Genomic DNA, 25,588 nt, shown 5'->3' on the forward strand with positions numbered 1-25,588 from the left:
CATCATTCGGCCGGATCAGCGATTCCGATTTTTCCGACGTTTTTTTCCATGTGAAAAATATATTTCCCAGATTAAGGCGAGATATTATCACGTCACAAAATTAATACGACAATCACGGTACACAACGAAAAAGAAGATACTAAAATTGCACACGTGATTAATTAATTCTATTCTAAAAAATGACGCACGCTTTGCGAACCGATCAATTACATGTAATTTTTTGTTGCGAAATTGTTGAACCAAATCTCGCGGAAACGTTTGTAGGACGAACGATCCATCACTTTCATATACTAGCTCACAAACAGTGGGCACGTGATATTTTTTATCAAAGCAGGAACGTGTCAGCAGCCTCGTCGACTTTGGATAATTAATGTGTGAGAGGCGTAACAAGCCTCGCGTTACGATTGTTACGATTTAAGGTTTAGAAAATTTTCTATTGTTAATAAAAATCTGAATAATTCTATTCCCCGATATTCGTTACAGACTGAGGATAAATTATTGGTGAATTTTTGAATTAAAATAATTATTCTTGCGTGTTGAGAGGATAAATTTTGTTTTCAAAGTTTATAAAATGTAAATTGGGAATTTAGAGTTTGTGTGAAGCAAAAAAAAAAAACTTGATTAGAGAAATACTCTAGGTCAACGGATTAAGCTTATATCAAAGCTCGGTCGACTAGGTAGAAGTTTGAAAATGATTGTGCAAAAATTTCACCTCATCCTACGTCGTTTGAACTTTCACACTTGCGGTAGAAAGCGGCGCGAAATAATCTCAGGCAAAACTCCATCCGAAACTTTTGCCTCGATCATACTTAAGTCGATAAGTATTGTTGGAAAATCGCATGACTTCCATTTTAATCGTAACAAATCTCCGGCAAGATGTTATTTAAATATTTTCGCGGGTCGTGCGAACACGTCATAACCGGAAGTTTAGCATGATTGATCGTTAACAAAAAGTTATACTGTGGTTCAGTATTTTATGAAGGAACGAAAACTCGTTGAATAATTTGATTTAAGCGTAGGAACGTTGTACGTACATATGCGAAGTTTATTAAATTTTTAAAGCAAATTTTGCGTCAAATTACGCAGACGCTTTTACTTAAACTTTGCCGAACAATGGAATATATATATACACGTATATATCTATATTCATAAATATATATATGTTTTTTGTTTTAAATATATAGATGTAGGTACATATAAATACTAAACGGTGCTGCTCGTCTTTCAGGTATTTATACACAACGCGTATACGCTGTGCTCAGTATGTATTATGCACAAACTAATATCTATTAAATAAGAATATTTAAATAACCTTAGAACATCAAACGTCTGGAGAGCTTATAAATGCAGGAATGTAGATGTACATCGGGTGACATGGAACGATTAAGGTTGTTTTGTGATGTTGCACTTGATAAAGAGATATTGTACTTGCAGGATGTGCTTTGAATAGCTTAAGGAATACTCTCAAGGCAATCTTTGATATGTTGCCAAGTTTGAAGACCCTGAAAATATCAAATGTTAGTTTATTTCCATTTTATTTCGAACAAGACTGCAATGCCAAAAACAACAGAACCAAAGTACAGCTTTTATTACCTTTCTAGCTAACTTAAACTGTAGAACACAATATGCAGCGAGAGTCTCCTTCAAATCTAGTACTTTCTGGTGCTGGAATCTTTCTATATCCACCATTGCTTTGATGGAGAAAGATCTGGAAATAAAGTGTCGACCGTTATCAACGTCCCAACCGATAACATTGCAGCCATCAAGATATTAATGAAAGTCAAAAGAGCTTAACTCACTCCAAGTCTTCGTTCGCCTGTTTCACAGCTGTTTCACTTTGATTAATTCTCTGCTCCAGCTGGTGAACCTTCAGCTCACGCACCTCTTCTGTATCCACAGACCCGAACAGACGGGATATGAGCCCAGTTTTACCTGTAAACGATGTAACAATGCGTGTAATAAATTGTTGAGAATTAGATGTTTATTCTTAGAGATTTTCGTATACCTTGCTGCAATTTATCCTTATGCTCACAAGTCGCGGTGAGAGAATCGTAGGTCTCATCGCTAACCAGTTGCAAAGCTTCTCTTCGTCTGACGACTGCCTGTAGTGCAGAAGCCCCAAATAACCACTCCTTCAATTGGTCTGCGATGAGCTCCTCCTCCTCTAGAGCTGTGTCAATACTTGCGGCTATCGAGTCTAAGTAATGTCCAGATTTCTGTAAAAATCATTCAGGATAAGGTATTAAATACCGATGAAGTGAGGAGAAGCGAGGATAAATAAAGTACCTGCAGACCATCGCCCATTTCTTTCTCTATAGCACTCCACTCGCTGAACACACGTCCATAATTAGCGTGTAATTTGTACAGTCCATATTGCTTTTCGACCAGACGTGCTCGAACTCTAAGTAGGTTGCATAAATTGCTCTGAAATGATGAATGGTGGATAAATTCGGGACATGATCGCGGAAAGGTTGAATAAACAATGAATCTTTCTGTACCCCCTTACCTGTAATTCAATTCCGTAGTTTTTTATTGTTTCAAATCGTTTATCAGGTTTTTTCAGTCTCACAGCTACGCTAAGAGCTTTTAGCTTGGATTCTGCTAGATGCAGATAGCCTAGAAGAAAGAAAGAACCGTATCACACTATGCAAGGCTCGAAAAATTCGTGCTGTAATTATGTATCCTGAATAAAATTGACCTGAAAAACTCAGCTGCTATCTTTATCAGTGGCACAAAAGTTTCAGCCAACTTTATACCTACCAGTTTCCTTGATACTCTCTCGCCAATCGTTTTCCTGCTGCAGGAAACCCATGAAGTGTTCGTCGTGTGATAACACTGGATGTGAAGCAACACGCAACAGGAAATTCTGTAGGCAATAAGCAGCGGGAAATATAGTATATATTTAAATAATTTATTAAGCAAACATAATCTACAGTCTACATCCTTACCTCAAGTCCAGCTCTACGGCGATCGACAAAGTCAGGATCGAACGTATCGGAAGCTACCTTTTGCCATCCATAAAGTACCTTCTTCTCAGGCAGCGCAGGTAACACTATGTAAGGATAAGATACCTCCAGGTAAGCCCGTAACAATTCAAATTCGGTGTAGCGTCTCCATAACGAACTAAGTTGTGTCAGAGCGCCTTTGAAGTCTGGATCGGTTACTCTGAAACACACACGATGTATCATTAGTGGGGTAAAATCTCAGGCTGAAATCAATATACTTGTTTAGAATAACAAGACCCACTCACTTGGTTTCCACCAAATAAACCGTGTAAAATTCTCTGAGATTTAAAGCTCCGTTGGCACGCTTTTCTGCCTCCACTATCACGATTTCCATATGATCAAGAAGACAATCCTGAAATGGCGAATTAGAGTAATATTATTTATCGATGATCTAATGCTCATAAAGTTTTTTAGCAATTGTTATTGAATCGGGATCTAAAGGAAGAATGTTAAAACTCTTTGATATTGAAATTTTTCAGTTACTCCCACGTTATTTACTGAAAATATTTTATTTACTTTATTGCAAAACTCGTGTTCAAATCAGAGTTGAGTAAAATTGATTGGAGAGATGGGTCACTGGGTCAACATAACAGGAGGAGGACTTTGCTGATTATCGTAGAAAGTCAACAGGCGAAGTATACATGATAATATTGTTTGTACACATGTCAGGGTGCGACTAGAGTATTTGAATTATCTTCTGCCGTTAGAATTATCGCGTTACCTATTTTTGATTCTCCCTCTCTTAAATATGTAGATCAGATCGAACTGTAATCATATGTAGGAATAATGTTTAGAAATTACAAGTAGACACTGTACCTAGGACGCGTCTCTCAATCTTCTTTCACCCCGTGATATTATACTAAAAATCATCGATGCGTATTTACCTCTTTCCGTATTATTTCCTCTGATGTAGTCATGTTGGCTGTTGTTGTTATTGTTGAGATGTTATTTCCTAGTCTATCGTCGTAATTCCCGTTTTGAAATATTTCCTCCATCGTTCCTCCGTGCAGACGGATATCGACTTCGAGTTAATATTAATTCGCGATTGTCTGTCCATCAACTCTTCGCACTACGCCAAAGTCACCTGATCACATCACGACCTATTTATTTCATCTTTGGCTAGCTAATTGCTAAAGCTGCTGAACTGACGTCGATGCAAAGCGTCGCATCGGAGGTTTCTACCCGTCTGAACCGAGCGGTGAAACAAACGCGCGTGCGCCGAAAGTCGGCGTGATGAATTTGGGCCAAGTCGCTACAGTTTGTCCATTCGTTATCAGTTTAGTCGCTCGGGTCGTCCAATACGTCCCAGAAAGCCAATACATCATATGGAAGAGAAATACTCATTCAAAAACATCATACGTGTCGATGATTAGTAGAATGTATCAAGATTCAAAACCAATGTTTTCAGCATGATATAATTAAGAATTTCAAATTACCCAAGAACCCTTGCGCAGGGTGCGCAAGAGTGGGGAGCAGTCGCAAGGTGGGGAGGCTACGTGTATAAGTCCTATGTGTTGCCCCTGCCAAGTCACCGATTAGAGTGAGAGAAAATGCCTGCAGCTGTCGTTCTTTGTTTTGTCACAGCTTCAACACTGTGCGCAAAGCGCGCAGTCTTCTCTATGGCAATACATAGGATGGACAAGTAGTACGCCCAAATTCCATACGACTGGTTTAATTATGCGACTATGCTGGTCCCATTCGTCAGAATTATACCTTTATTATTGATAATTTTATTTTTCAGTAATATTTGACATATGCAGTACAATACACTGAAAATAACCCAAATGACATTTCATTCCACGTAAAAGTTTTGTTAAATTAGGAAGATTTATAGTGAATAAAATAATTAGAAATCTGCGCAGGTTGATGAATATAGTTACTTATTAACTATTATATACGCATGCGCTAATTAAAGAAGTGATTATGTTTTACTTAGTAAATTAATCTTTTGTTAAATTTCTTGTTTCTTTTTCTTGCATCATTTTTTGATTCTGTATCGTGCTTTGTATGTATATACTTATATATACTGTTTAAGTATATGATAATTTATACTATTGCTGTTGTGAAATCCACAAACAAAAATTATATTTATAATATAGAAAATTGTTCCAAATTTTCGAACGTCATTCGAGGCTTTTCACATTGTAGACAAAAACCCCGTGCAAAATTTTTTCTAAACAGCCAACAGATGTTGACGTACAGTATATAAAAACACTCACATGCTTGACTGTTTGTCTTTGGATCTATTCAGGAGAAATAATGTTACAAAACATCGTTCCTATCAGGTGAGGTTCGAATCAATTTTCAAGTGGTTCTGTTGTACACAGACGGATGATCGTTCAAAGTGATGAAAAAAAACATTTGTCAATTAATCAGATTGTACCTAACAAATCTAAATAACTAACATTGAATAATTAAATTTTAAGGGACGCTTACTACTGGAAAAAACAAGATAACGTTTTTCACACAATAAAAATGATAAATTTCATCGGCTGATTTGTGTTATTTAGTGTCTACTCCATGATATCTCGTAAATTGTGATACACATTCTGAAAATACGTGTTTCAAAAGTAAGATCACCCACGTGAAACAACGTAAGAAAACGAAGAAAAGACGAATCTCAGCCACATCTCGATCGGCATGGACACCCAACCGACGTTATCGAAACCTTAATTTCTCACACTTAACGAAGTAGCAAACTTAACTTACCCTTTTGGCTGTTACACCTAAGTGGTAATTCAAAATTAAATTTCGTGGTTCGACTCAGTTTTGCACTAACTGGTTGGCGGAGGTGGCGGCGGCGGTTGCGCCAACAATGTCGGTAAGCTGTTCAAATCGATACCCGGCGGTGCAGGTGCCGGTTGCTGAGGTGGCGGAGGTACAGGGGCTGCTGGCGGCCATCCGCTCAGGGTTTGCTGCTGCCATCCCGGATATCCAGGAGGTGGAGCTGTTCCAGGAGGCGGAGGACGCATCGGACTTTGTTGCCCTTGTTGCCACGGTGGCATTCCTCCCATTCCCGGGGGCATTTGGCTTGGTGGCATTTGGCCGGGCGGTGGAGGCTGGTTGTTTGCAGTCATCCACGGCATCAACGGTGGAATATTGGGTTGCGTGGTTGAGCCGGGGGGCGGAGGTGGCGGCTGCATCACACCTGGAGGCGGAGGCATGCTGACCGGAGGTTGCCACTGCATATTCATACCATTCATGCTGTTCACATCGTTCTGGGTCCAGGGAGGCGGCGCCATGCCTGGTGGAGGCATCATTGGACCGCCTTGCATCATCTGCGGCGGTGGATGTGCCGGAGCTGCCATCAAAGCACGAGGCGCTTGTTGTCTGAAAGAAGTATCAATTTTTATAGCTAATATTGTGAAGAATATCAGTAACATAATTCTGGTCAAGTCAGGGAGTCGACGACTTACCTATCGAATAGACCCGGATAATTTGTGTTTTGGGAGCGTTGATGTCCCTTGGATCGATCTGGGGGTGGACCCTCGCCGAGCTCAGCCATTAGTGACATGTATTCCTCGTCAATCTTTGCTTTATCGCCACCTGGGGTGATTCCAGTCATTCCAGCAGCTGCTGGACCACCTTGACCAGGTCGTTTTGATCGACAATCTCGCGCTATATGTCCCGCGCCTCCGCAACTCGAGCATACGATGTTATTGGTAACATTGGGTTTGTCAGGACACTGGAAATAAGTTGCGAGATAATAAAGATTAGAGCTTCTGCAGCGGACCAGAAGACGAAAAGTGGTGATATACTTACCAGCCAAGATTTGTGGTCGCTTGCGCCACAGTTCGTACATCGAGGTCCGTCATTCTCTCGAAGTGTTCCATTCAGCAATGCTAATTCGCGTAATTGATTGCGACGTAAATCGTTCTGGCCCTCAGGTACTTCAACTCCTTGTCTAATTATTTCATGAATCTAACAACAACGATACACTTGTGTATTTTTCTGGAGTATAGATTAAATATTGGGATGGTTTCGTTTGGTTTTCATTAGAGGCATACACACCCTTTCAACTGCTTTCTTCACAGCATCAAGATTGTTCGCAGTAATGTACGCATGCAACGGTTCGTCCTCTCCTGGCAAAGGCTGACCATCTTTTCTACCAACTTTACCTTCTTTTACTGAACCCTTTCCACGAATAATAATCTTGGCGCCGGTTTCTTTTTCCATTGCTGTAAAAGGATGGAATAGGAAAAAAAATTCAGCTACTCTGTACCAAATAAATTCAGTGCAGTCATGACACAAGTTTAGCATAAACAAAATTACGTACATTTCAAAGTATTCCCACGTGGTCCAATAAGCAAACCGACAAAGTTTATGTCCGGATGCTCCTCTTGTGGAATCATAACTTTATCATGTACACGGATTATTGGTGGCCTGTAATGAATAAAGTTAGACTATAAATTACAATCATTTTTAATTCCATCAGGATGTATAAGTAATTGAGTTTTCAAATTATAGTATTTTGATGATACGCAGTTTCAATCAAACGGTGAATTGATTACAGGATTTTTTTAAATCTCACTTGTAATCTGGTGGCGGTTTGAACTCAGGATTAATTTTCAGTATCTTCTGAATAAGATTGTGCCTTTCCTCCTCCAATTTTCGTCGAGTTCGATATTCGCGGGTGTTCAAGCGCTTACCATCGCTACTGTAAATCGGCTCCGGAGATGGGGACCTGAAAAAAAAAGTAATCATAGATCAGTGCCTCGGACATAGGGAGATGGTACTAGCGTACAAGCGACCTGACTTTCTAATCTCACTCTACCTCAAACTTGATTCTCACTTTTATGGTTTTTAATTATAGAAAGCTAGTTGTAAGGAATTTTCTCTGAATGCATGAAAAAACTTCAACTTCACATAGCGAAGAGCTGATAACAATTCTATGTTTTCACTTCATCATTTTGAACGCAGTTATTTTTTGTTTATACGTTACGTAGGCTTTACAGGCCTGTTCTATACGGTGTATGCTCTCATTTCGCTGACTAATGTCCAAAAATTTCTTTGTAGTTCCCTTTGTACCTATTTACACACAGTTTGCTTCAAAATAAATTTTCCACATAGATGATATTTGGCAGTCACACAACTCTTATTGCATTTCTTAAGAAAATGACTTGCACAAAAAGAAAAACAACTTCAAGTCTAGATATTGTACTTTTGTTTCTGTGGCGTTGTTAGTATATCGTAAAACAATGCAGTAAAAGACTAAATGATAGGCGAAACTTTGAGAAATTATTTCTATGGGTTGGGCATCATTCATATTATATACCAGTTTATGACGTAGCAGCGTATTATAGTATTTCACATGATTAGTTTGCCCCACAAATGCAGAAGACAGAGGAAGACAGAAGAAAATAATGAGAAAGAATTGATAATTAAAGGACCCACGATAACCGATTGTAAGAATACATATGGTCTTTGAAACACGCTGCCAATGTATTGAAATATTAATGCAATTGACCGTAAACACAATGGCTTAGCTATTGTGCGTATATCGATTATATCATATTGTAGTGAACCGCTGGTAGACTGCACGATTGTGCACGGCAGATATGGATATGATGTCAGCTGCTAAGATAAATCCTGTGATTATTAGGAAATAATAATTTTTGTTTAATTAGTCATATATCACAAAGCTGTATGCATGTACGCTTCTTGCATACTTTCAAACAGTATACAAACACTAAAACGATAATACAATAATATACAAGAATGCGTCCAGCTAAAATTGAATTAGTAAAACCTATTGGAATAAATCAAAGAGATTAAGAAATTACTGTGAAGATTAATTCAAGTTGTGTTCCTGAAAGTAACGTTAGATCGATGGGTAAAGTAAAAACGATTATATTATTAACATTTACGCTTTCATTGTTTTCTTTTTCCTGTAATCTGCCCATTAAATTTTTCATTAGTAGTAAAGATGTGCTGCTGTATGCTATCTGTACAACCTGGTTCTTAGCATTAAAGTCGTAATCATCATTAGTGGTTCATTCGGTTGCCGTGCAAATCACGGCAGTCTAGTTACCGCACGAAATAATGACAAAGGTGGCCAATGAATATTCATTAGACACAGAATAACGGGACATTTACAATTCTACAAATTCGGCTCAATGCATTCAAGTCAAGTTTCATTATGCAAATCAACCTGAGAAGCACGACGAGTGAATAGTACTCGCCTTGCCAATACCATACTTTTAGCCAGGTATTTTGTAGTCACAAATGTTGACTCTTGATAGGGAATTGTTTTACTTTAGACTTTTCTAATTCTACATGAACGGTGTGCACTCAAATATCCAAATCTAATACGAAATTCATTGGTAAACTCATCGCCTAAGGACTACCAAGGATAGCCACTCAAGGGCGTTGATTTGAAGCCTACTTTGATCCAATTATAAGCTATGTGAGATTTCTTTCTGTAAATATTTCTGCGCTTGAGCTGCGTTAGGTCTTTGCCTGCCTGTCTTTAGCAGTCTGAAGCAATGGTAAACGCAACTTGTGCATTCAGCCACCCGACTCATCCCGCAACCGTAACCTGTTGCTATAGTAGGTACTGGGTAAGGTTAAATACTAGACGAAAAAGGTGCCAGGAATGCCCCTTAGGTATTAAATACTGCTACGCAATCGATGGAAAAGAGAATCCACCTCAAGCGATAACATTGAAAAAAATTGCATCATTCTAAAAGTTTGAGGCATAAATTTCCTTGCCGTTAAGTATCCTAGAAGAGTGTAGCAGTATTCAATTAAAATGAAATAGTAAGATAAATTGATTAGAGCAAACCAATATTATCATAATTCATCTTCGGTGAACATCAGAGCTCGAGGTTCCAAGCCCCCAGCTCTCAGTTGGCCGTCAGGGGTCCGACTAATTTATGTAGAGCCATTTTAAAAACCTTTTAACAACCATGAGTTAGCGGCTGCTCAGTGACGGCAGTCGATACTGTAGGTATTGTAATGGTCATTTTTTTGGTACGTAAGATTCGTTCAAACCTTTCTTCGGGGTTTGGCGGTATTCCAAGGTCGCCAGTACGGAGTTTCCTGCTGATTTCCTCAATCTGCAGCTGAACTGTAAACCAACGGGTTAGAGGGGGCGGAAACCCCAACAGTTAGACAATGCCAATTTGTCAAAAGGGTATACATTGCTAATGTATAGCAATATATGTACATATGTTCTTTTCATAAATCGTACGATATCAGCCTGAGAATCAAAACCTTGAGTGGAATTGGTTAATAGCATGAGTTATAAGTCTATAAGATTAAATCTATCAAAAAGTATCACCAAGTTCAATCCTGACTCATCGCACATTGTTCACATTATTCCATCACAACGGCTTTCTCTCAAAAGTAGGTTTACCCACGGGATTGAGATTATATGCAATCTAGGTCAACGGTATTCGTTGTTAACATACAGCTCCGAAAAAATCGGATACAAAAAAAAAAAAAAAAAAATCGTAAAAAGGTTCTCTTCAAAGTTTTGATCGTCCCAAACGTTGAACGATGTATATTTTTATTTTCCTTATTGATTGTTTTTTTTTTTCTTTCTTGAATCAAATAATTAATAATAAAACTGCTTACCTTCACCACTAAATAACTTTTATCTTATACAGTTTAACAATTTTTCCAACTTTTTTTTTTCCCAAAAATAAATTTATCATACTTACATCGTAACGGTCATCTAATGTGAAGCAAAAAAAATAATAAATAAATAAATAATAATTGAGATAAACAAACAAATGAACAAGTGCTTTTCGAGCTCCAAAATTTTTCCTCGCATAAATAATACAGTACCACCTAAATGTATCCTAGAGGCTATGAGCTTATAGGAGTTACGACTGATAAGACATGGCAAGAAAACACAACTTACAGAGGTAAGCCTGCTCCTGTTCTGGGGTAAGATTAGTCGGGAGAACCGTCGGCATCCCTGGAATGAATGTCTTGTCGTGTTCGCTACCTCCCCATCTGGTCTTCCTTCGCTTACGCCGTTCCTCTCTGGACTCCTTGTCTGATTTTCCATCGCCTGAGTTTAAGAAGGATAAAAAAAAAAGGGAAATATAAGTGTTAGTGGGTAGCTCTCTTGGGTAATTGAAAATACGTGCAGTCAGTGAAATGTAACTCCCAGGTTTTCATCATCGAATCGAAATGTAACCTGTGCGCGAACTTAGTGGCTAATTCAAATCGAACGAGGCTCCTGAATTTCACTACTTACTTTCAGCTTCCCGCTTTCTACTCTGGGACGAACTGCTGGAGCTTAACGAAGTCCCGTTGGCGATAGCCGCAGACACAGCAGCAGCTGCAGCGGCTGCTGCGGCGGCCGCGTTTGCCGCAGCGGCATTTTGCGCATTTTGTAAATAACTTGGATTCAACAGGGACGTGAAATTCCGAGACTGATTCATCGCTGACTGACTCCCTTCACGGGCAGGCGCACGATTATTACACCTATTATTAAACTCTGGCACCGCGTTGCTGACGATGTTACACTGTAACGGAGTTAGCAACAGAAAAAAATTCGATACACTTCAAAGATGGCGATCCCATCTACGACTGCATCCACGCATGCGCTCTTTCCAATGTTGCCAGACCTACCGAATATACGCGCGTCCTTCAGAGGCTGCGTTTGATGCGGCTGTGAAAAGAGCGCGTCTTTTCAAATTCGATTATACATCCGACAAAGGTCAATCTAAATTCCGATAATGTTTTGTACAGTTTGAAAAACCGTGTGCTGTTACCTTGAAGAAGAATCGAATTGCAACTCGAACTACTCATCTGATTACCGAAAGAAATGATCGATTTCTATAAAATTCGCAGCGAATTTTTATGCGCATTCAACGAAGCTGTATGAGTCGGATTGCGGTTGGTCGGGTGACAAGTGCGATATTGTAAGGTGAAAATTTTACTACAAATTTACAAGTACAGCATCAGAGACGATATCAAAGGAGATATCTTATCTGTAGAAAAATTTATTGAACAATAGTGTACTAATGACAACTTCGATTCCTAGGAGGACATGATTCATTACAGACGTACGCAAAAGTGGATGAGACAAACGGCACAGCTTGTCATTCCAGCAATGAGAATTTAGCGTTGGAACATCCTTGGCGATGGCATCCGATTTCAATTGCGATAAATGAATTGCAGGTCTTCTGCGATGTGGACGAGCGCATTTACCCGACGATTGTGTGATTGCGCGTGCGGGTTTTTCTGGTTTGTTGAGGCTATTCCATTTCCAACCAGTTATCTTGGCGAGTTTTTTTATCGAGCAATTCGGCATCCGTCTATACATCTTCCATAAAAATGACGAGTTTGATTTCGCTGATTTTGCAGTGTTCCGGACCATCTGCTTTGCTTTGACACCTTTACCGCGAGCGATGCGACTCATTTCAAATTTTTATAATAAGCCTCACATTACTTTTTGTTAAATTCGGTTAAAATGTCATGTACTCACGTTGGTGATCATGTGTCACATCTCTGTCAAACACTTGTTTTATAAAACAACGAAAAATTACAGCCGAAATTAGACAACTCTGTCGATTGACTCGTAATTCTGCGATGCAACGTTGCCTCAGCGTTCGCATCGCGACGCGAGTTTTAACGGCATCGACGTTATGCGGCGCAGACGCGGAGGCGAGTAATCAAAGATCGTGGCTCTCATGCGGTGAAAGTAAGCCAAACCACCGGATATTTCCCGGTTAATCCAAGTCCGGCGAACACCGGGAGTTCCAGAGAACCAACATAAATCGTAAGTGCACGGAGCTTGCGCAGAAGAATTGCGGGGATTTCGCGGGGACTCCGCGAAATTTCAGCGCTAGCTCTGCGCATTTGCAAGATCCAACGGAGTCTCAGGGACTCTATAGGAAAAAAAAGCCCTGGTGTAAGATACAAACATCAGATGCTTCCGCACTCAGTTCCAGTATTGTCTGTGTCCGATATCCGAATATTTCCTTCCTTTTGTTGCAGTATCATTTGCAAACGTTGTAAGTCTCCCTCCAGCGACATGCGTTGAAGCTCTAGCTTCGTCAAGCGGGATTCGTTTCTTCCCAATTCATCTTGGAGGCCCTGTTTTTTATATTCCAACTTCGCTAGTGCTTATCGCATTTTTTCAAGTTTCTCCTATCGCAGATAAAGGTTGTTACGTACCAGTAACGATTAAGATAATAGATAAAGTTGATCTGGGGCTTTTCTCACCTCGTACTGACTCTTTCCTTCAGACGCGCTACTGATGGTTAATTCGGGTGGTCATTTTTTCCCGGATTTGTTCGTTCTCCTCAGTTCTTTGCACGGCGGTTAACGTTTGACTCTTAATCAAACAGATAATTATATTAACAACAACGATCATCAAGCCATTCGTAAAATAAGACATATTTTTGTAGTATGAAAATATAGAGAGTTTCGGGTTGTGAGTTAAACTTTTATTATCTACTCATGCAATGTTCAATATGAAGTGAAAATTATAAATGTCGTTCGAATCTCATGAAAATGAGTGAAACTTATATTTATATACGTCGAGTCAAATTATCATTCACCGATGTAAGTTGTATGGAATTGATATATTATTATACTATGTATTGTATGTATAGTACATGATGCCGTATATGATATTTTGGTATATAAAGTTGTACAAGGACATGAAACGTAGACTTATTTAAACCAAACGTGTGAATTCTTCATGTTCCGATACAGTCGAATGGTATAGTTTTAAGTCTGAGTAGATGATATGGCTGGACTGGATGTCAATATTCTCAATATTAAAGAACTGACACAATCCATTCTCTGCCATCTACATCTTCTGGCTACATATACTCATAATAAGTTACAATTTTGATCTATCGGTAATCTATGCCAATTATATAATCAGTGAATCTGATTCAAGCAAACTCATAATGATTGAATTGAAAACTTGTAAAAGCCTATGCATGTTATTTGTTTATGCTCTCCTCAGATGATAAAGTTTGGTCTCGGGACGAGACTAAACATAGCATTTCCTTATTGTATGCACATTCTGTGTTGCAAGAGCCTCTTCCACTGTATCGATCATGAACGAGGCAATATTATAATACACTTAAAAAATAACTTTGAATATTGTCATAAGATAGCCTGTTCATTATTCCGTAACATATGTATCATGTATAGATTTATATTGTTCAGAGATCAGAGAGCAAAGATAGATAGAGAGACTCTTTAAAATGATTATTTCGAAAACTATTTGCTATTAACTTAGAAACGGTTGTTCGCAATTTCTTAACTATAATATATATTAATATTGTATATATATATATATATATGTAATGTGTATGTTGTGTAAATAATATGAACGATACGTATACCGCTAGATAATTAATCGAAAAAATAATACTGGAGGCATAACAAAACGAGTTATAAAATGAATCTAACAATAAATAATTGAAGTTCGTGAATTATACTGATACGAATAAATAATATCAATATATATTTATAAATATATATATGAAGAACATATTTGTAACGTTGTAAAATTTGAAATATACTCAACAATTTTTCCTAATTTTTCTTGCAATCAACTCAAAATAAGATCTTCAAATTTCAAGGCTATAATTTTTTTCCAGTTCAGTCAAATTGTATCAGATTTATGTGAAAAGAATCAATTAATTCTGAATTCGAACAACGAGGTCAATCAAATATTCTGGTCTCTTTCGTACGACATAATGCGTAATTTTCGGTGATAATATTATTATTGATCTTCACAGAGTCAATATGCTGGAAGCAAAATATATAATAAAACAAGCGATAAAAAAAAAATCAATTCTGTAAATGTATAATATAATATAAGTGTATACCCATGTATATAACGTACACATAACGAAATTTTAGGCGTGATTTACGAAGAATAGAGAACATCGACTGACGCACAGTTACACAACAAAACACAAATAAATCAATGTAGTTATATAATTTGTATCAATAATAAAGAAACTTGAATGATCATCTACGTAATAATATATCTACATCTGTCCCTTCCGGTTCAGATCGACTAACTTTCTTCGGTCCGCAATGCCTACCGAGCATCGAGAGAGAACAACTTCTAAATGTATCCTCAACTATCATAGAATGCCTCATAGCAGTTCCCAAAACGAAGAATACACGTACCGCTATACAATATGATTAAATATTGTGCAATGCCCTCTCGATCAACGCATTTCGGCAAAGGCACCGAATTTTCATTACACATTGATTGAACAAATGTTATCATTTTTCCTTCCTTCTTCTCGGATTCATCCTCTATTGATTAGTTTCAGGTTTATTTCAGCCGCGTCGGCGTCGGAGATCTTCTGTCGTACGAAGAGGACGGAGGCAAGGCCAAAGAAGGCGGCAAACTCGCGGTGCTGGAAAGAGTCGAGTCCAATTTCCTGGCTTCGTGTTCCAGGAGTACCGCGTCCAAGGATGGATCCTGCGACACCGTCCTCAAGGAATCCCCCAGAGCTTGTCGAAGCTGCTGCATTTCTCGCCCTGCGCGAGAACTTCGCAGCACGTAAAGTTGACGGCGTTTGATTTCTTGATTCAGTTGTTCTCTCAGCAATTGAATCTGGACGCGTCAAAAGCCGAACGATAAGAGATAAATGTTTACTAAAAAATCCGAATACCGTTACACAAAAAATACCTGATTTTCAAGTCGCAACACTTGTTGACGGTGGCTTTGCTCTCTGGCCTCTAGCAATTTTTCCGCCTGCAACTGAGCTGCTCGCAATCTTTCGATCTCTCCGCTTCTATCCCTGCTTAGATCTGACGTCGAATGCGAATGGGAGTGCGAATGTGACGTTCGCAACCGAATAAGCTCCGCTTCCTTTTCCGCGAGATTCGTCTCCAATCTGCGAATCCTCAATCTCAGATCTCTGTTCTCTTGTTCCAGATTTTCCACGCTTATGTTAGAACCCATCAACTCCATCTGAGCCTTTTCGGGACGTTCGTAACTCTTGCTACGGATATTGCTCGATCGAGATGATGAAAGCTGTCGTTCCATGTTCCGTTTGTCTGCTTCAAGAGCTTTTACCTGTGAAAATACAACATCGAACAGAAATGTATCTTTTCTAACTCATATCTGATATTCACATTCTATCATTCCATCACGTCTCTGTAACGAACGAACCGATTGAATCCGAAAAGAAAGAGCGACTTACTTTATCGTTCAAAGCATCGACCTTTCCTTTAAGTTCACTTCTTTCTCGTTGTGCACTGTGGAGTTGCCTTACGAGTTCTTCGTCTTTGTTTGATGAGCCTTCCGGAGGCCAGCTGGCCAATCTTAGTTGAGATTCCAGGCCGGATCGTTGTACTTCGTTATTGGCCAATTCGTTCTGAAGCCTGGTTGTCTGGTCGGCTAAAGTTTGATTTGTGCGTCTGAGCTCAGCCATTGCTTGCTGCGTGGAGTCCAGTCTCTCTGATAATATGCGGCGCTCGTTCTCGCTGTTGGATAGTTGTTTCTGCAGCTGGTTTTAATTGGGAGGAATGCAATGAGTGTACACATGAACTCTTCCATCTACGACCATCTAAAAGCAATATACTTATAGCTGTATCTCAACCTGTTTCAGTTTTTCGTTCTGGCTTTGAGACGACGCGTTACTTTCCATGAGACTTCGTTGCAGGGCGTTTATCTCATTCCTGAATTCACTTTCTCCGGACGACGCTCGCTCCAAAGCTAAGTTCAGTTGTTCAATCGTTGTTTTCAACGAAGCGCACCTTTCTTCTAGGCTAGCCGTCGTTCGGCTTTGCGTTTCAACTCTGTCTTGCAATTTCTAGAAAAAATTTCAACGGTAGCTTGCACGACAGGAGCGAAGAACAAGATCCACGATGTACGTCAACAGCTACCAAGCAAGTTCTAGTCTCCCGCGAATTGAAATTCGAAATGCGCGCCTTTTCGCATAGCAAGTTTTAGTAGCTTTGACGCTATGCGGCGCAGACGCGAAGGAGAGTAATCAATGATCGTGACTCTTTCGTAGTGAAAGTAAGCCAATCAACTGAATATTCGCAGGCTAATCCGAGTACAGGGTACATGGGGAATCCCAGAGTCTCAGCAGAACCCTTGCCGATGCATCGAGCTGCGCGGAGGCGTCGCGAAGACCCCGTGGGAACGGTAACCGAAGCTCCGTTCAGATGTAGCGAAGCTTCGGTGGTAGTTCCACGTGGACCTCACGAAATCTCAGCGCTAGGTCTGCGCATTCGCAAAATCCAGCAGAGTCTCAGGGACTCTTTTTTTTTATAAAAACCTGGTGCAAGATTCAAATATAAATCATCTTCCACCCTCTGTTTTAGCACTGTCGATGTTCGATACCTGAATATTTCCTTCCTTTTCTTGCAGTATCATTTGCAGACGTTGCAAGTCTCCCTCCAGCGACATGCGTTGAAGCTCTAGCTTCGTCGAGCGGGATTCATTTCTTCCCAATTCATCTTGGAGGCCTCTTTTTTCATTTTCCAGCTTCGCTAGTGCTTGTCGCATTTTTTCAAGTTTTTCCTATCGCAGATAACAGTTGTTACGTGCCAGTAACGATTAAGGTAATAGGTTGAAGTTGATATGGGGCCTTTCTCACCTCGTACTGACTCTTTCCTTCAGACTCGCTACTGATGGTTAATTCAAGGGTGGTCATTTTTTCCCGCATTTGTTCGTTCTCATCAGTTCTTTGCTTTAAGGCTTCGGACTGGAATACATACAAATTACCAGCTGACCTTTATACGTATTTGCATACAAAATGAGGTGCATACCTGCGCTTGGAAGGCGGCCTGTCTCTGGGACAATTTTGCCTCAAGTGTACTTTTTTCATCCTGTAAAGATCGCAGGTTGCTCAGTAAATTGTTGAGCTTCGAATCAGCCTTTGACTGGTTCTCTTGTGCCTCTGTCAGCTGCTTCCTGATACTGTTGATTTCAATTCTGCAATCGTCCTGGAATCATCAAGAAAACGGGCACACGTCAAGGTGTAAATTAGCAGAAAACGTTGAACGAATGGACGATTGCAATTGGGCCCTACTCGCTCTCGTTCAATTTGAGCCACTTGCTGCATAAGAGATCGAACCCCCTTTCTCACAGCCTCCGGATCAACATCAAGTATGACGTCTCGTCCGCCGTCTCCGTGATCGGCGTGGCTTGCTGCAACATGTATCCAGCATTGAAGATGGAGAATCTTACTCAAGGGGATGACTTATGAACTACGTACCACGCGCGGGGCTCCATCTTCGCGAGGGGCTCATTAATTTGAAAGGCATATTGACGCTGCCGTCGAGTTGAATACCAGCAATACGACGAAGAGTCGATCCGACACTGCTCAACTTTTGCTCAACTTCTTTCTTGGCTGTTTCTAGTTGGTTTAATTGAGCATCCAGAGCACGGACCCTTCCCTCGGAACCGCCAAGTCGGGCCTGGAAGTCAGAATCAAAGGATTTTTTTCTCGACGGGATATCAGAATAACATTAGGCATACCTTGAGTTCCTGGAGTTGTTGCGAAGCATCAGCCAAACAGACTTCCAAGTTGTGCTTCTGATCCTCCAGTTTTCGTTCCCGACATCGACTGTCTTCCAGTCGGATCAGGAGCTCTTGTTCTCTAGCACGCCATCTCTCGTCTTCTTCGTCTCCTCGGGAACGAAGTCTTCCAAGTTCTTGGCGAGTCACTTCCAAGCTGTTGTCCAAGTCGATTGCCTATGGAGAAAATACAAAGAACCAAAAGTGACTTTACGAAATGCTTCACTACCGGTCGTCAGAAGCGAATAAGAAATTGAGCTTGACCTGTTTCTTCAGTTGATGCAGTTGCAGTTGGAGACGTTCCCTTTCTTCGGTCTCGTTAGCTAATCTCGCCTGCAACTCTCTCTCCTCGTTTTGTCCCTGAGCATTTGCAGCCTGGGATTTTTGCAGCTCGTCCTGAGTAGCTCGGAGTTGTTGTTGCAGCTGCATCGCATCTCGCTCCATGTCTCGGAGCTGAGACTGGAGTCGTGATCTTTCGTTGTCGATTGTAGTCCTAAGGTCTTCCAGACCTGCAAGAACGACAATTTGCAGTCAAGCTTTGTGGAAACGGATCTCAAAAGTGTCATACTGTTTGGAATTTACCTGCAATCTTTTGATAAGCTTCTTCCAGAGCTCGAGCCTGCTCTCGTTTTTCACCCTCCGTGCGTTTCACGTATTCCCGCAATTCCTTATTACTACTGTTGTACTTCTCCTTCTCATAGTTCGTGTCCGTCAATTGTCGGCGAACGTCGACTAGCTCCTTTCGCAACATTTCGATTGAATTTTCGGCTGCAACAATTTAGACTCGTGAGGAATTGCCTCAAGAGTGTTTGGCGATAGTGTCGATGAGAAAAATGAGCTGAAACGTACCTTCTTTTAATTTTCTGCCGGTCTCCTGCAGTTGATTTTGTAAACCATCGACCTTGTCTTCGGCCATGTGTAGCTGTACCTGGAGTTCTTCGGTCTCTCGCTGAGAGCTTTCCTTTTCCTTCCAGAGTTCCTCGATTTTTAAATCGAGCCGCATTTTTTCCTCCTCCGCTTTAAGCTTGGTTTCGTCGTATCTAGTTCGCAGTCGAGCCACCTCGTCGCGAAGCTGATTTATATTATTGCGATCTTGATCCGCACGAGTACCTGCCTCTCTGCGCAAGCGATCCAAGCTTCCTCTCTCCTCTTCAAGCTCTCGGTACACGCCTTCAAGTTTTTCCATCAGCGCTTGCTGATCGTGATGAGCTGGATCACATAAATACAAAGAGGAACATATACAAAAGAAAGTTACCAATGAGATAAATCCATAACGTGACAAACTTCAATTTGTTTCGTAAAAGTTTCACGTTCTGACGCGTGATGAAATTTTTGGTTATCGGTGCTCAGAGAAATGATATTATGTATCCATTCCGCGAAATACTGGACCAATGGTCGGAGAAATTCACACTAACAGTGACGTGAATATTCTGCAAAAATTGCAGAATCGTTTCATCGAGTTGTAAAAGGTGATGGACAGTGTTGGTGAGCGCATATCAACGAACGATAAATCTTTCATGATTCGACATCCTCGATCGAGAAGACGATTAACAAAATTAAAAACCGACACCCGTAATCAGTTCAGAAACCAGAATCACTTCGCAAAATCTATTTCTGCCTTTTACCCAGGAGAGCAGCGGCTCAATTACGCGGTCGACAAGTTAATTAACAGTCCTTATCATAACCGATACACTACCTGTTGCCCAGTCACGCTTGGATACCTGCCTTGTGAGAAAAGCAATTACCTCGCGTACTCGAATCCACGTTTGAAGAATCCTCATCAAAAAAAAACGAAACGAACTGCTGAAACTGAAGGACTGAAAGCCGTTCAGGACGAGATGCAGGATATGCGAGAAAAGCTTTCAGCCGTTGTCGAGACTCTGACAAAGGTCGCCGATGCTCTTGTCAACGGGAAAGATGAAGAACCAAATGAGGACGATAAAAAGCTCAGTGCCCATCAGTTTGAGAATAAAAGTGTTCAGTTTGACGGACGTGGGCCAAAGCTACGGGATCGTGGTCGAAACGGTTTCTGTTGCCTTGGAATGGGGTCAGTGAAGAGTGTGGACAGTGACTCCGATTACTACAGACCCGAAAAGCGCGACGATTCCCGAGGAAAATTGTCAAAGAACGATGAACTTGAACGTCCCAGATCTCTCACTGATGATGAAAATCAAGTACCTCGCGAGACTTTGAGTTCGGAAAGTAGTAAATCGCGAAGTTGTGAGGCGGTCGCGGTGTGTTATTTTTTACAAAAGTTATTGTACCGTCTTAAGCTTCTTTTTCTCTGACATTTTTAGCCAGTAAACGCAAACGGATATTGTCATTGAGTCACTAATTTTTGATCTTATTATTTCACTTGACGGCGATTCGACTCACCTATCAGGAGGGCCTGTTGCTTGTCGTTTTCTGCTCTTAGAAGGACCTCCTCGTGCTGTTGGCACAGATTTTCAATGTGTTGTTGAAGATCTTCGATTCTCTGCTGGAGCTGTGCTATTTCGTCATCCTTTTCACCGCCCAGTTGCGAAACTGACTGCTGCAGACGCTTCTCCAAAGATGTTCTTATTTGTTCCTAAAATGGAAAACGATGTCGGTCGCATGAAAATCGTACCTAAAAGTGTTCATTGCTTAATATTCACCTTTTCTTCATTCAGCTTCTTGACGTTGTCGTCATTCTGCTTCTTCATGTTTGCAATAATCTGCTGGAACTCCGCCTCCTGGTTTCCGCTCTGCTGTGTCAGCGTCTGTTTTATATCCTGAGCTCGCCTCTCGCTGTTCTCCAAATCCTTCGTAAGCCTCATGACCTGACCCTTCAGACTTTCCTGTCTCACCAATAGCTCCTGCTGCTCTTTTTCTAGCTGTGTTTTTTTCGCATGCGTCGCCTCGAGGTTCGTTTGAGTATCGAACAGAACGCCTTCCAGTGCTTCTTTCTCGCTACGGAGGGAAGCAAGCTGCTCCTGAACGCGCTGGAGTTCTTTGTCGGTGGTTTCCAGCAGTACCTATAAGAAAAAGGAGATGAGAAAAGCGCTGCAATCTTTCAAACGAGCACAAACTACGATCCTCACTTGTTTCTCTTCATTGTCCTTAACGAGATCTTCCAGGTTCCTGTTGATCCTTGCGTTCATTTCATTGGCTTGTTCCAAACGCTGCCTGAGCCTCATCAGCTCCTCATTCAGAGCCTCTTTCTTCCTGGCAAGGACGGACAACTGATTGCTGAGATCGCCACGTTCCCGCGACACTTGACCAAGCTCCATCTCAACCTTTTCTTTCTCGATCTCTAGGAACTTGACTTTTTCGTTCAGCGTAATCTTGTCGGATTCCAAATCGAGGCGGGCCTGTTCCGCCTGAAGCAGTTCTTTCTTCAAGGATCCCAGGTCGCCTTGCTGATCCGTACATTGACTTCCGAGTTTACTCTTCTCGTCTTGCATCTGCAACAAATATTTACGGCCATGTGAAGAATATATATTCTCGATTAATTACTCGGAGTAAAGAATATTATAACCTTCTTCAGTTCATCTTGTAGCCTTTTCTTATCCTGCTCACTGTTCGCGCACATGGCTTCGAGTTTCGCCAAGGCTTCTTGAGTGTCGGATTTTTCCAGGAGGATACGTTCCAGTTCCAGCTCAAGATCACCTAGTTTTGGAAGTAGACATTTGCACCAAATTCGTGGGAGCTAATTTGAAATAATTTCTGAAGAGGTATTAATTGTTACAACTTTACCTTTACTCTTTTCAATTTGTGATATGAGACCGTCGGACTCCATTTTCTGTTGTTCCAACATGTCCTTGGCGAGGTAAGTCTTGTTCAATTCTTCCCTCAAAGTCAGAAGCTCTTCTCGCATTCTACTGCACCGATCTTCTTCCGACCGAAGACTTATTTCTCTGCGAAATTAACAAGCTATTAAAATACGTACGTTTGATGATCATGTAGAACCTGAACCGAACAAATTTTCTCTTACCTCAATTCTGCGTCCTTGTTGACCCGATCAAGTTCGGTTTGCAGATAAATTTTTTCGTCCTCGAGATTGTCAGCCAATTTTTGTAACCTGTTGTTCGTTTTTTGGAGTTTGTCGTAGTCCGTATTGAGAGCTTCGACCTGCCAAAAAACGGATATTATCGAACACCGAATTTTAAACTGTTCATGCAAACGTAGGTCAAACTTGGTCTGCAACCGACCATAGCGTTGATTTCCAGTCTGTTTTTGTCAAGAGAGTTCTTCTCCACTTTTACAGCATCGAGATTCTTCTGAATAAGATCCTTCTCCTGCGTGAGTTGAGTGCAATGAGACCTCGCGGCGTCCAACTGCGAAGTTAATTCGGAAACCTTCTCTTCCAAAGCCTGGCTGGATTCTTCGGCTGACTCGCACTGCTTGCGAGCGATCGTTAGCTGCTCCTTGTTCGTTTGAAGTTTTACCTGAAGTTTAGAAGCCGTGAAAGTTATCCATCACCATTAATCTTTCCATCACCTCCCAGCCATCTCTGGTCATCGGTACCTGAAGCTCGTGTATCATAAGCTGGTACTTGTGCAATGCCGCTTGGACGGCGCTTATCGTGCTTTCGGCAAAAGCTGGCGTCGTGTTGCTCCGCGTTCCCCTCTTAGGTGACCGTTGAGGAACAGCTCCTGTCGGCGAAAGGTGAATGTGAGGTGGAGCCTGAGTGTTTTCGACGTCCCGGGACTCGGCATCCTGGATCACGGCATGAGCAATGTCACGCAAGGCTGATTGTAGGAGTTCGACATCTTCCTGGATGCGGACGACTTGGCCCATTCCCGCCTCTGCTTCCCCGCATCTTTCCTCCTGCAGGAAATAACTATGTTTTTTAATAAACTGTCTCGGCCGGTTCTGGTTCACCAGGACTTAGCACGAGGTACGACGAGCCACTCACCAGGGTATGGACCTCGCGTATCAATTGATTTATCCGGTCTTCCTTCAATCGAATCTCGTTCTGAGCCGCGTCGAACTGCTGCTTCAAAGCTACTATCTCAGATTTCATGTCACAAGCTTCTTGAGCTTGCTGGAACTGCTGGGAAACCTGAATCAGTAGCGAAGAAATCAGTATTAGTAGGGAAAATGGAGGTAACCTGTTCGTGAAACAATAGATTCATACTGCTTGTGTATGCTGCTGAAATGAACGCTATAGAATTTGAAGTTGAAATTCCGAATTTGAAATGTTCACAAAGCGCCAAATTCCGAATTTTTTGGTAGTGAAATTTAAAGTAAGGAAATCAAACTTTGACGAAACAACAAAATTTCGAATGGTTCTAAACTCGACTCTGAAAGTTCCGAAGGTGCAAAGTTTCGAAAGAGAAAAATTCCGAAAGGACAAAATGCCAAAAGAGCATAACTCCGACAAGTCAATGTTCCGAAAGTGCAAAAATGCGAACATTTAAAAATCTGAAACATCCAATTCCGAATTATTGAAAATTTTCAGGTCTGTGAATTTCCGACTTGGCGAAAATTGACCACTTTGAGCTTTCGTTGTTTTGGATTTTCGATATTTTTACGTTCGACATCTTGGCCATTCTGATTTTTCTGATTTTTCACACCCACTCGTCGAGTAAGCTACGCTGGGTGAGTACCGACCATTTGAAACTTTGTTGTTTCGCAAAAATTTGATTTCTTTACTCCAAGTTTCGCTACCAAATAATTCGCAATTAGGCGCTTTCGGAGCTTTTTAAATTCGGAACTTCAACCCCGCCCCCTATTTAAGACTGTATCTTACGCAGTAATCATACAAGAATGCATACCGATGACTGCGCATTGGTGGCTTGCATTTTAAGTGCGAAATTAGTGCTGCCGCAAGCGGTCGCCATTTCCCTTGAGGTGAGAGAGATTTCGTTTTGGAGTTTGGAGAGGTCTCTTTTCGTTGCGGATTTCACCTCGGAGAATAATCTCTTGACAGAGACTACATCGCGCCATAGATTGAGCAGCCTGTTATGCTCGGAGGTGTAATAGTCATTGAAAGCCTGCTCCTCCTCCTTCCACTCGTCCTCTTTAACGGTCATCTCCTCTCGCAGGGCGTCCCAGTCGTTGCTCAACTTCTGAAGATCCGACGTCAGAGCTTCGTTGGTCTGGTGAGCGTCCTCCAGTTGGTCTTTCAGGGAGGCATTCACCTGCAGGATTTTCTCACATCTAGAAATACCAATTCACCGTTTGAGAGTAAAAAAAAAGTAACTTGAGATCGAATTCCGACTGACGGCGCGTCTTCGCATTGAAAAACGTTTCTACTTCCAAGATCCACTCGCCTTCTGCGTTCCTCCGCAAGCTTTTTCAGCGCCGCTTCCAAGTCGTGGATCTGCTCATCTCGCAATTCTCGGAGCGTCTGATGTGCGGCATCAAGAGCTGATCCACCGGGCGCGGAGGAAGATGGTCCCCTGCCAGCGTCCATTGGCAGTGACTCCATCATCTGGTTCTCCAAGTCCGAGCATCGCTGCTTGTACTGCAGCACCTGAAAAATGAAGAGTAAAAGTTGAAATCACGAGACGAGTCTAAAAGGCTCTTCTGCCTCGCGAATAAACAATGTGGACTTACCTTGGCTTGCAGGCGTGAAACTAAGGTGGCCTGATGTTGCTGCGCCTGTCTGTAGGTGTCGAGTCGCCTCTTGTAGCTGGCTGCTTCCTCCTCCAGACGATGGCGTAGCTCGAAATTTTGCCGGACTAAAGCATCGGGAGCCATGTCGTCATCACTGCCTCCGTCCCCACCGCCACTTCCCAAAATCGCACTGCGTCCAGATTCCATTCTTCCACTGCCTCCGGTTCCTCTGTCCGACTGTGAAAAGCACCGAAAAATGATCGATCGCGAAGCTGACGCGAGCATGACAGATGTTTACAAACCTCTCTAGATTTCACACTTCCTCTGAGAAACGGGGGTCGTCGTCTCTCCATCTGCCCTCGGGGCGTCAGGTGAGAGGCGCTTTTGGTTGGCACCTAAAACAGTAAGACATTGGTGGTGACCAGACAGTCGGATCGATAAGTTTACCTCGGTATAACTACGATGAGAGTAGCTCAGCGTATTTCGAGGCGAAGTCAAGGAACGTAAAATTAAAAAAAAAAAAAAAAAAACATTTAGCAAGAGTTGATCGAGATGCTCGTCGATCGAATGACGAATTCGA

General features: G+C 41.4%; 4 protein-coding genes across 11 annotated transcripts in view; all 4 read right to left on the reverse strand.

Moving 5' to 3' along the window:
- The window catches only part of LOC124224645 (pyrokinin-1 receptor-like), a 35,011-nt gene extending 33,559 nt beyond the window's left edge, over positions 1-1,452 (reverse strand). For all 3 annotated transcript variants that reach the window (XM_069138059.1, XM_069138060.1, XM_046636664.2), the window contains exon 1: positions 1,313-1,452. The gene's annotated coding sequence lies outside the window, so the exon portion shown is untranslated. The remainder of the gene's footprint in view (positions 1-1,312) is intronic.
- On the reverse strand, positions 1,019-4,224 carry LOC124224649 (sorting nexin-4). Its single transcript, XM_046636673.2, has 10 exons — positions 3,890-4,224; positions 3,251-3,357; positions 2,949-3,165; positions 2,761-2,866; positions 2,507-2,616; positions 2,287-2,424; positions 2,006-2,216; positions 1,800-1,932; positions 1,594-1,708; positions 1,019-1,502 (listed from the first exon to the last, which is right to left on the reverse strand). Exons 1-10 carry the CDS (start codon positions 3,998-4,000, stop codon positions 1,452-1,454), a joined length of 1,299 nt encoding a protein of 432 aa, XP_046492629.1. The 5' UTR covers positions 4,001-4,224; the 3' UTR covers positions 1,019-1,451.
- Positions 4,225-4,371: 147 nt separating this feature from the next.
- On the reverse strand, positions 4,372-12,714 carry SF1 (splicing factor 1). Of its 2 annotated transcripts, none has more exons than XM_046636669.2 (9): positions 12,451-12,714; positions 10,873-11,025; positions 9,999-10,074; positions 7,537-7,689; positions 7,282-7,388; positions 7,017-7,183; positions 6,768-6,926; positions 6,422-6,690; positions 4,372-6,335 (listed from the first exon to the last, which is right to left on the reverse strand). In XM_046636669.2, exons 1-9 carry the CDS (start codon positions 12,578-12,580, stop codon positions 5,780-5,782), a joined length of 1,770 nt encoding a protein of 589 aa, XP_046492625.1. In that variant the 5' UTR covers positions 12,581-12,714; the 3' UTR covers positions 4,372-5,779. The 2 variants fall into 2 exon arrangements, with proteins under 2 accessions (XP_046492625.1, XP_046492624.1); XM_046636668.2 differs by lacking the exon at positions 12,451-12,714 and adding an exon at positions 11,215-11,547.
- Positions 12,715-12,841: 127 nt separating this feature from the next.
- The window catches only part of Root (ciliary rootlet coiled-coil, rootletin), a 33,453-nt gene continuing 20,706 nt past the window's right edge, over positions 12,842-25,588 (reverse strand). For 4 of the 5 annotated variants that reach the window (XR_011177699.1, XR_011177698.1, XR_011177700.1 and 1 more), the window contains 27 exons: positions 25,311-25,403; positions 25,009-25,245; positions 24,723-24,925; positions 24,225-24,609; positions 23,363-23,509; positions 22,972-23,274; positions 22,656-22,892; positions 22,439-22,575; positions 22,201-22,361; positions 21,983-22,113; positions 21,546-21,908; positions 21,120-21,479; positions 20,860-21,052; positions 19,333-19,692; positions 19,066-19,251; positions 18,748-18,992; positions 18,445-18,660; positions 18,182-18,383; positions 17,996-18,114; positions 17,733-17,909; positions 17,561-17,668; positions 17,305-17,484; positions 16,556-16,768; positions 16,157-16,462; positions 15,640-16,029; positions 13,191-15,564; positions 12,842-13,115 (listed from right to left, as the gene is read on the reverse strand). Coding sequence is in view for 1 of the 5 variants with exons in the window: in XM_046636657.2 (XP_046492613.1) it covers positions 15,280-15,564; positions 15,640-16,029; positions 16,157-16,462; positions 16,556-16,768; positions 17,305-17,484; positions 17,561-17,668; positions 17,733-17,909; positions 17,996-18,114; positions 18,182-18,383; positions 18,445-18,660; positions 18,748-18,992; positions 19,066-19,251; positions 19,333-19,692; positions 20,860-21,052; positions 21,120-21,479; positions 21,546-21,908; positions 21,983-22,113; positions 22,201-22,361; positions 22,439-22,575; positions 22,656-22,892; positions 22,972-23,274; positions 23,363-23,509; positions 24,225-24,609; positions 24,723-24,925; positions 25,009-25,245; positions 25,311-25,403 (5,937 nt within the window). In the remaining 4 variants the exon portion in view is untranslated. Of the gene's footprint in view, positions 15,565-15,639; positions 16,030-16,156; positions 16,463-16,555; positions 16,769-17,304; positions 17,485-17,560; positions 17,669-17,732; positions 17,910-17,995; positions 18,115-18,181; positions 18,384-18,444; positions 18,661-18,747; positions 18,993-19,065; positions 19,252-19,332; positions 19,693-20,859; positions 21,053-21,119; positions 21,480-21,545; positions 21,909-21,982; positions 22,114-22,200; positions 22,362-22,438; positions 22,576-22,655; positions 22,893-22,971; positions 23,275-23,362; positions 23,510-24,224; positions 24,610-24,722; positions 24,926-25,008; positions 25,246-25,310; positions 25,404-25,588 lie in introns of all 5 variants that reach the window. The other variant, XM_046636657.2, reaches the window with a different exon arrangement.

The sequence above is a fragment of the Neodiprion pinetum genome, chromosome 1 (assembly GCF_021155775.2).
Source record: "Neodiprion pinetum isolate iyNeoPine1 chromosome 1, iyNeoPine1.2, whole genome shotgun sequence".
NCBI classification, from domain to species: Eukaryota; Metazoa; Arthropoda; class Insecta; order Hymenoptera; family Diprionidae; genus Neodiprion; species Neodiprion pinetum.